Genomic DNA, 9,815 nt, shown 5'->3' with positions numbered 1-9,815 from the left:
CACTGCTGTGGCCTCTCGCGCTGCGGAGCACAGGCTCTGGACGCACAGGCTCAGCGGCCATGGCTCACGGGCCCAGCCGCTCCACGGCATGTGGGATCTTCCCGGACCGGGGCACGAACCCGTGTCCCCTGCATCGGCAGGTGGACTCTCAACCACTGTGCCACCAGGGAAGCCCGTATATGTATTTTTTAATCATTGATCAAATAGAATTGGCTCCAGAATTGATCAAATATTTTAAATCATAAACCATCTCTAATTATAAATGAAGAGCAGCGCCATTCTTGAGTCACCAAGATTTTTCAATTTTATAGAGACAAAAATGGCAGCAGTATAGTTGTATTCGTAAACAAAGGAATCATTCAGTAACAGATCCTAGTTCCGTGCCGTTCTGCGCAGTCTCGAGGCTTGCTCTGTCACTGTGACAGGATGAAATCCCAACTTCTCAGCCTCTCATTTTCACAGAGGACCTGACGTAGCCTTAAGCTGACCATTTTTTGATTTGAAGTTTCTTTTCCCATCAGTGCCCACCGATCGGCAGTTGTGTTCTCAGATACGCTGACAGAGAGCAGTTCTGATGCATGGATCTTACAAAAATCATTCTTGGTTGCTAAGTCTGCCCCAAGCTCCCTGAGATATTTTAAACTAAGACTAAAAAAATCCAAGCAAATTCAGCTGGATTTATTTTTACCTTGTGATGCCAGTTAACCAGACATTTTTTGAGGCCTGTTATGAACTAAACGTGAAGTTTAGTTTTTGTTCTTGTGGAGTTTAAAATCTACGAATCGTAGATGGGCAAGTCATGAATCTATAAAAGTGTTCAAATACTATGTGAAATAAATAAGTTATTCTGATGTCTGAATATGCACTTATATGTAACTATACCACTAAATTCCAGGGGGAAAAAAATCCTATGTAAAAGGTTTTCCCTTAGAAAAGTTCTAGTAAAAAGCCACAGTAAATTCTGCAGTAGATTTCAGATCATCCCAGTGTGAACCAATGCTAGTGGAAATATTCTTGTACTGCATCTTATTACACGCAGCTTCATAAAGGTTAAACCTTCTATAGTTGTCTTACACTACAAAGCAGATTAAGTAAGATCCTTGTTGATGCTATTTTAGACCCTCAGATTTTATAGCAAAGGTCAGCCATGTAGTTAAGCTTATAATGCTATATAGTTATATAGCTAGTTAAAATGAATGGTTTTATCACTTATCTTTGTAGTTAATTTTCTTAAGAGACAGAAATAAATTACAAAAACAAAATTTTGTTTACGGTGATCTTTGCCTGTTCAATTGCACAAATATTGGGGACAGATCTGGGTGTGCTGGGGTACCCAACCATGGTGCCCGCGTTCACGCCAGTGAGAAAACATATTCTGTGACTTCCAGTAATGGCAAAAGCTGAACTTTCCTCACCACTTCCTTTTCTGGGGAAATAATTTAAAGTTTGTAGAATACAAGGTTGGATTTACTTGGATAAAGGTTCTTAAAGCAACTCTCAGAAGAAAAACCATTTCAGAGGCAGAAGTGTGGTGGCATGTAAATAGTGTGACAAGCCAAAGGAAGCAAAACTTGGGGATTTGAGTACAGTCCAATCAGTTATACAATTTTCTGTCCAGTGCCAGGATGAAAATCAGTCATAAATCATACACATAAGTTTGAAATAAAACCAAATGATTCTTATGCTAGGCTTATGCTACATTACAGAGAAAAAGAAGAGAGAGTATTTTACCTGTGGAAACTCTAAGCTGTGCTTGGGGTAACCTCCGAAGTAAATAGCTACTACTATGTAAGGTGTCACATCAGCTCTAAAACGTTTTATGAAAACTGAGTCATTCAGGAGGGCAACAAAAAAGAAATAGAGCATGTTCCACACTTTTTTTACTAAGCTGTCTTTCTTAAAAGTTAATAATAGCTTGCATTTAGAAGACCTTCAGCAAAAGGTAGTTTTATTTTTTTTAACGGATGCCAGAATTGAGGCAATTTCTGGATTTCTTAGGAAAGAACATATTTTACAAATTAAAGAGACAGTTCTATGATATCTTTTCTCAGTGTGGACATCAGAAATTTTGAACATTTTAAACTCACATTTCAGCATACATACATATTTATGTAATCAGTTTGCTTTATGGGAAAGTTTTTTCAGGCTGTTAATTATTTTAAAAACTATATTATATATGTGTATGTGTATGTTCTGATGTATATATTATATATGTGTACATGTTATATGTGTATGTGTGTATTCTATATATATGTATATGTCATATGTATGCGTGTATGTTCTCTATGTATGTGCATATATTATATATTTATATTGTATATATATATTTGTGTATATACATATATTTACTACTGTTTGCCATTTTCTTTCATATTTTTGTTTGATCAACTCCCTTTCCTTAAGCCACACCGATTACATTACTTTACTTTAACAAGTGGAAGTATATGCTGGTTAGAAATTGTCTTTTCCCATTTTGGGGGAAGAGTTGACTTCCTGTTCTGCCTGACATCACAATGTGAAGCCCAGACACCCTTGCTGAGAGCCCTCCGCTGATCTCCCTGTCTGATGTGCCTCTTTGTGGTCTTAGGGTTTCCAGCGACAGGTCCATGAGACCCTGACCCAGCTGGAACTGATCAACAAGCAGTACCGCCGCCTGGCCAGAGAGAACCGCACCGACTCGGCGTGCAGCCTGAAACATATGATCCACGAAGGCAACCAGAGATGGGACAACCTGCAGAAGCGCGTCACCTCCATCTTGCGCAGACTCAAGGTCTATACTACGCCTCCTCTGTAGCCTAGAGGCCCGGAGGACAGGATTGGGCCGTTTGTACACAATATTAGGACATAGTCTCAGTGACTTTGTAAGACTGGGATGGCAAGAGATTGAGGTATCTAGCATGAATTTATATGGCAAAAAATTGCAGGGTTCTGGTAGCTCGTTGAGAGAATGACTTTCCAGGAGAATGTTGGAATTGGCGGTTCCATCTCAGCACGTGTTTGTGGGCTTTTCACTTTTATTCTTTTCTTTTCACATCCAGCATTTCATTGGCCAGCGGGAGGAGTTTGAGACTGCACGGGACAGCATCCTGGTGTGGCTGACAGAGATGGATTTGCAGCTCACTAACATTGAGCATTTTTCCGAGTGTGATGTTGAAGCTAAAATAAAGCAACTCAAGGTGATAAATTAGGGGTTTTTTTCAAATTATCAGTGCTAAGAGTCTGAAGAGGAAAGGATTTTTAAGATACTTTTGTGAAGAACATACTAAAGAACTGTTCTTTTTTTGTTTTATAAATTTATTTATTTATATTTTTTTATTTTGGGCTGCATCGGATCTTTGTTGCTGCGAGTGGGTTTTCTGTAGTTGCGGCAAGTGGGGGCTACTCTTCATTGCACTGCACGGGCTCTAGGCACGCGGGCTTCAGTAGTTGTGGCACGTGGGTTCAGTAGTTGTGGTGCATGGGCTTAGCCACTCTGTGATCTTCCCAGACCAGGGCTTGAACCCATGTCTCCTGCATTGGCAGGTGAACTCCCAACCACTGCGCCACCAGGGAAGCCCAGAAAATTAGTTCTTCTTGTTTGAAAACAAATTCAGAAAATAAGAAAGGTATTAAAAATGAAATGAAGAGCATTACCCAGAGATACAACTCCCGTTAACATATACACTTTAATTATTAACTTGATCACCAGGATTGTTGTTTTTAGTTCTTGTTGTTTTTTCTGATTTGTTTCTAGCACCTTCAAATTGTTTGACTGACATGATCCAGAGCAGTTCAACTTTCTCGTGTTGGGATTTCATTCCACATAGTCTACATTCTTAGGTGCCAAGTTAGTTTTTAAGCATGTTTGGTGTGTTTCAGTATATAACTCAAACACAGTGGCTAGTTAAACATTTTAAATGGGGAGGGATATATATTAGATGTAAGGATTCCCTGAAAGGAAGAGTGTTTAACATCTTGAATAATATGCAGTGCAGCTTGTGAAATTTTCCTCCTAAGATAAGGTAGTTTTTTTTTTTTAAAGAATAGTCATGATGCCCATAACTTTAAGGTTGTTATAATAAAACAAGGAAGTTACTTTTAATCAGTGATTCTCAGGATTAAAAAAATCATAAAATAGCCCTGGCATTCTGCCCAGCCTCTCTCTCTCCATCCCTCCCTTCACCTCAATTCTTGCAAGTCATTTCACAGGTAAATCAATATTTAAAAGCTTCGTTTTCTACCAAGTGGTAGTTGGATCTTTTCTCTTTGGACTCTGACAGGGTCACGGCACTTATTAACACCCTCCTTCTCCCCTGGCAGTCTTTTTATTGTTGTACAATTTCAACTATTCCAGAGTTTATTCATTTTTTTTGGGGGGGGGGTTGCGTAGGACCTTAGTTATGACAGGTGGGCTCCTTGGTTGCGGCTCGTCAGCTCCTTAGTTTTGTCATGCGAACCCTTAGTTGCCGCACGCTTGTGGGATCTAGTTTCCTGACCAGGGATCGAACCCGGGCCCCCTGCTTTGGGAGCACGGAGTCTTAACCACCACGCCACCAGGGAAGTTTCTCCAGAGTTTATTCTTGTGTTGAATTAAAATTTATCCCCTGAAACTTGTCCCCTGTAGCTGAACTGTTTTGAATCATATAGAATGAGTCTAAATAATCCTCCAGAATTACCTTTTTTTCAAATAATTATAATCATGCCTACTTATGTCCTGAAACAATTTAAAAAAATCATCTGAGAAGAATTTGTGACAGTGTCATTTGGATGGCTTTCCTTCGTCACGTTTGACGTGTCAGGAAATCTAAAATTAAAATATCCAATATAATTCTTCAAAATGCTGAATTTATTTCAGTGGCACTGTTACCATTGCTTTTCATCAGGGGCCCCCAGTGCTCTCAACTTTATGATGGGCTTGAATGTTTGTTCCTATGATTCTCTTACCCACACCGTCTGTGGTGGTACATTTTATTAGCGAAAGGCACCTCTCTGGTCATGGAAGGCTAACAATGCCATTTCTGCCTCCCGTTCTGATTTAAAATTTTTATGTTTTACTTTAGAAAGCCATAGCCTCTTGGCTTGTCATTGTCTATGGTAAATTTAATATCCCCTACATGGTTTTTCTAAATATGTATTTTAGAATTACTTCATGTCCAACTGAGCAATAAAAAATGACGTGCAATATGTGCTCCCTAGGCCTTCCAGCAGGAAATCTCATTGAACCACAATAAGATTGAGCAGATAATTGCCCAAGGAGAACAGCTGATAGAAAAGAGTGAACCCCTGGATGCCACGTTCATTGAAGAAGAGTTGGATGAACTCCGACGTTACTGTCAGGAGGTCTTCGGGCGCGTGGAAAGATACCATAAGAAACTGATTCGCCTGCCTGTATGTGACATTGTTTTTTCATTATCATGAAATCTAAAGAGAATTAATAATGTGGACTTAGGTAACGTCGTTGAGTGGGCAAGAGCCTGGACTCTGGAGTCAGAGTGCCTGGGTTCCAGCCCCAGCTCTGGCTGCGTCACCTTGGGCAAGTTACTTCACGTCACTTGCCTTGGTTTCCTCAGTTGTAAAGCTGGTTTACTAACAGTACCTACCTTGTAGAAAGGATTGCTTTGGGCATGATGAGTTAACATATATACATACAAAGAGCTTAGAAGTGTACTTGGTACACATCTTCCATGGAAGATAAAGAAGCTTCTAGAAGAAACAAGGGAATGAAAGTGAGCAATGTAAACAGTGGCTCAATTGATGAGGTTGTTTAGTTGAATTTCTTTTTTCTCTTCCATTTCCCTAATTGCTACCATAATCACATCTCATGGTCAAGATGCTATTATTAGAATATTTGGAATTTTCTGTGATAAAATATATTTTGTATCTGGACTATAAGGTATAAAAGGACCAGCTAAGGTTTTATTAGTAATTCCCTTTTGTTCCTGATATGTGCCATTCTGTACTTACTGTGTTGCAGATTAGGTACTAGGTTGCCTTTATTTACATTTTATTTAATCTTATATCAAATCTTTGAAGTAGGTCTTAATATAATAATAACTAATAACTAAAATAACTAAAATATGTTTTGTCATGTATTAACTAAAAATAATAACTAAAAATGTTTCCATTTTTCCATGATAAAACTGAGAATTTACTAGATTCATGTATAAGACATTTTAAAAAGTTATCAGAAGATACTTATTTATTTGATGATACGAAGTTTAAAATTACCCCCAGCAAGGTAGGAATGTGGTCCCGATAAGCTTGAGCGCTGAGATTTGGTGAAAGGCAGAGCACAGAGTGGGAAGGGGGTCAGCTGAGCGCTGCGGTAACAGGGCTGGCTTGACTGCGTTTCTAGCTCCCAGATGACGAGCACGACCTCTCTGACCGGGAGCTGGAGCTGGAGGAGGCTGCAGCTCTGTCGGACCTCCACTGGCGCGACACCTCCGCGGACAGCGCGCTCTCCCCCCAGCCCGCCTCCAACCCCTCCCTCTCACTCGCCCAGCCCCTCCAGGGCGAGAGGTCCGGGCGAGACACCCCCGCCAGTGTGGACTCCATCCCTCTGGAGTGGGACCATGACTATGACCTCAGTCGTGACCTGGAGTCTGCTGTGTCCAGAACTCTGCCCTCTGAGGATGAAGAGGGTCAGGAAAATAAAGATTTCTACCTCAGGGGAGCTGTTGGTCTGTCAGGTAAGAAAGAGCTCCTCCTATATGCTAGCTTGAAAGAAAATAAAAAGGAGTGGATACTGTACTGGAAATCCATGTGCCGAGCAGAATCATCTGCCTTCTCCCGTTAGGGGAACTTATACACAAATGAATAATTGGATATTAACATGATTCGCAAACATAAAATTGGCGTTGTGGCCACTGATTTATCCCACATATACTTATGTTCTTACTACACGACAGGCACTTTATAAGTACTGGCAATACACAGTTCCTTTTCTTCTCAAAGAGCTCACACTCTAGTGTGGAACACAGACAAGTAAGAAACGGCTGTGTGAAATGTTTGGCACTAGGATAGCAACGTACACGTGGTGGCGTAGAAGCACAGCCCGGGGATGACTAAGCTGGCGCTTTGGGGAGAGGCTTTAGGGAAGAGACTTGAGCTGAGACCTGAAGGATGAATAGGAGTTGGTCAGGAGGACACAGCAATGTTCAGAGCAAGAAAGGAAAGCGTGCCCATCTTGGGTTTATGATTAGCCTCAGCGCTTTTGGTCACCTGGAGTTTGTCCAGAATGACAAGCCTGTAGACTGGGAGGCATGGAATGAACAAAGAGGAGGTGGAAAGGCAAACCAGGACCTGGTCATAAAGCAATCTGTTCATCATGGAAAGGAGTTTGGTTTTTATCATGAAGGCCATGGAGAGCCACAACAGGGCTCTAAGGAGGGAGGCAATGTGATCAAATGCATATTTTCTTTTTTTTTCTTTTTTTTTTTGTTAATACATTTATTTATTTTATTTATTTATTTTTGGCTGCGTTGGGTCTTCGTTGCTGCACGCGGGCTTTCTCTAGTTGCAGAGAGCGGGGGCTACTCTTCGTTGCGGTGCGCGGGCTTCTCATTGCGGTGGCTTCTCTTATTGCGGTGCACGGGCTCTAGGCACGTGGGCTTCAGTAGTTGTGGCACGCTGCCTTAGTAGTTGTGGCGCACGGGCTTAGTTGCTCCGTGGCATGTGGGATCTTCCCCGGCCAGGGATCGAACCCATGTCCCCTGCATTGGTAGGTGGATTCTTAACCACTGCGCCACCAGGGAAGTCCCGATGCATATTTCCAAAGAACCTGTCTCAATACTATCTAGAGAAGGGCACATTGAAAGAGAGTCCAGAAGGAATTGTTTTACAATCCAGGACACAGATGTGATGGTGGCCTGAACTGAGGAAGCAGCACCGGGAATAGGAAGAATGGAAGAGCTATGAGAAATCATAAGACGGCTCCTCTGTAACTGATGGTTGATTGAATCGGGATTGAAGTGATTTTCTGGCTTGGGCATCTTGGTGAAAGATGCAGGTGGTCCTAGACTCGGAGGGCCATGAGCAGGAGAGAATGTTCTGGGTGTCTGTGAAGCCACGGGGGCAGGGCAGTGAGAAAGGGGGAGGTTGTGCACATCCTGAACTTGAGATGCTGTAGACTATCCCAGGGGAAAAAGCTAGCAGTAGATGGATGCATGGATCTGAATTTCAGGAACCGGAAATGCCAGTTAGGTAGTTTTCCACATAGTGGTCACCAAGGGAAGGAAGGAGATCACGCAGGAAGAGTGTATGAAGGGATACAAGAAGTATGAAAGTTCAAGAAACACATATAGTGAAGGGATGGACAGAGGAAGAGGAGCATTGTAAGGAAGGTGAGTAAAAATAGAATAAGTAATCAGAGGCCAATTTGTAGCGCTTGTAAACGCATCTCACACATTCTCTAAAAGAGAATTTCTGCTTGTTTCTGATGGTTCACATTTGGATCCCCAAGGGTATGACACTGTCTAAAAGGAAGATGATTTCTCTCGTTTCTATTTTGTTTTTATGGTACAACCTCATAGTTAGGCATTTTGCATCTAAAGCAGAACTGTCCAATATGTAGCCCTCAGCCACGTGTGACAGCTGAACACTGAAATGTGACCATGCAGACTGAGATTTGCTGTGTCAAATGCACTTGCACGAATACACAAAATTCAAAAACTTAGCACAAAGGAAAGCATGTAAAATATGCATAATATTTATGTTGATTACATGTTAGAATTAGGGTAAATCGGTTTAGTAAAATTAAGTATTAAAATTATTTTCATCCCTTTCTCGTTACTTTTTCATTGTGGCCCTTAGACTCTTTAAAATAATATATGTGGCTCATGTTATTTCTGTTGGACAGCGCTGCTCTAGAACCTGACTGTCTCAGTTGAAATCCCAGTTATGTCACTACTAGCTGTTGAAACTTGGATAAGTAACTTCATTCCCCTGAACCTCAGTTTTCTCATCAATAAAATGAGAATAACACTTCCATGCGCCCTGTAGGGTTTCTGTGAGGATAAATGAGTGCTTAGAACAGCACCTGGCTCATAAAATAATCAACGTGAGCCCTTATTATGATTTATTTCAGGAACCCTTTGGTGATCGTACTCAGACTTCTCTGTATGTTCAAGAGTTATCTGCCAAGGATGACTAACTTCCTTTTTTTCCCTAAGAAAGTTATTTTCTTGCCATCAGCGAATCAAGGTTTCCAGACCTTAGCTGTCAACTTAGACTGTGTGCTCTTTTTGCAGATGTAACGATCCCCGAAAGTCCCGAGGCCTATGTTAAACTCACAGAAAGTGCAATCAGAAATCCCTCTGGTAGGCACCAAAAGCTAAAGTGCACCTCTGTCCCTCACCTGTAACAAGCCTCCTTCTCTCCCAGCACATCTACTGTACCTCTCACAGCTCTGTGCAAAAGCATGTTAAGGCAGAACTTCCTCTCTGACTGCTGTCTCAGAAACGAAAACCAAAACATTTGGTTGATCGACACCAAGAATAACATTCCAATAATCAAGTGCAATGAAGCAACTGCTCAGCTTGCTAAATGGTAATCACTCTCAGTAAGTGTAACCTATGATGCCCGTTAATGGCAGAAAATAGGAGATGGAAGCACTAGTCTTAGCACTGGTGCTTTAGTGCCCTGCTTGGTTGTAGCAGGTCTGGCTGCGTGACTTCGAGGAGGGCTTGCAGACCCACCTCTGGCTGAGGAATCAGGGCTCAAGGATCTGGTCCCAAGTCCACCAGCCTATATGTGTGACCTCAGGCCCACCATTCATCCTCCTGATCTCAGGGGTCCCATATGAGACAAGGGGTGAAATCAGATATTCAGCTCTAAAA

The 9,815-nt window shown here is 41.6% G+C and overlaps 1 protein-coding gene across 5 annotated transcripts in view; it reads left to right on the top strand.

Annotated features, from left to right (window-relative positions):
- SYNE1 (spectrin repeat containing nuclear envelope protein 1) overlaps positions 1-9,815 on the top strand; it is a 451,837-nt gene that overhangs the window by 421,844 nt on the left and 20,178 nt on the right. For 4 of the 5 annotated variants that reach the window (XM_024748028.1, XM_024748025.1, XM_024748026.1 and 1 more), the window contains 5 exons: positions 2,588-2,770; positions 3,039-3,176; positions 5,176-5,367; positions 6,335-6,668; positions 9,228-9,296. In XM_024748028.1, the coding sequence (XP_024603796.1) occupies positions 2,588-2,770; positions 3,039-3,176; positions 5,176-5,367; positions 6,335-6,668; positions 9,228-9,296 (916 nt within the window). The remainder of the gene's footprint in view (positions 1-2,587; positions 2,771-3,038; positions 3,177-5,175; positions 5,368-6,334; positions 6,669-9,227; positions 9,297-9,815) is intronic. The other variant, XM_024748024.1, reaches the window with a different exon arrangement.

The sequence above is a fragment of the Neophocaena asiaeorientalis genome, unplaced genomic scaffold, assembly GCF_003031525.2.
Source record: "Neophocaena asiaeorientalis asiaeorientalis breed wild unplaced genomic scaffold, Neophocaena_asiaeorientalis_V1.1 scaffold123, whole genome shotgun sequence".
NCBI lineage: Eukaryota > Metazoa > Chordata > Mammalia > Artiodactyla > Phocoenidae > Neophocaena > Neophocaena asiaeorientalis.
The sequence above is the reverse complement of the archived record's forward strand: the minus strand, read 5'-3'. Positions and strand labels throughout refer to the sequence as shown.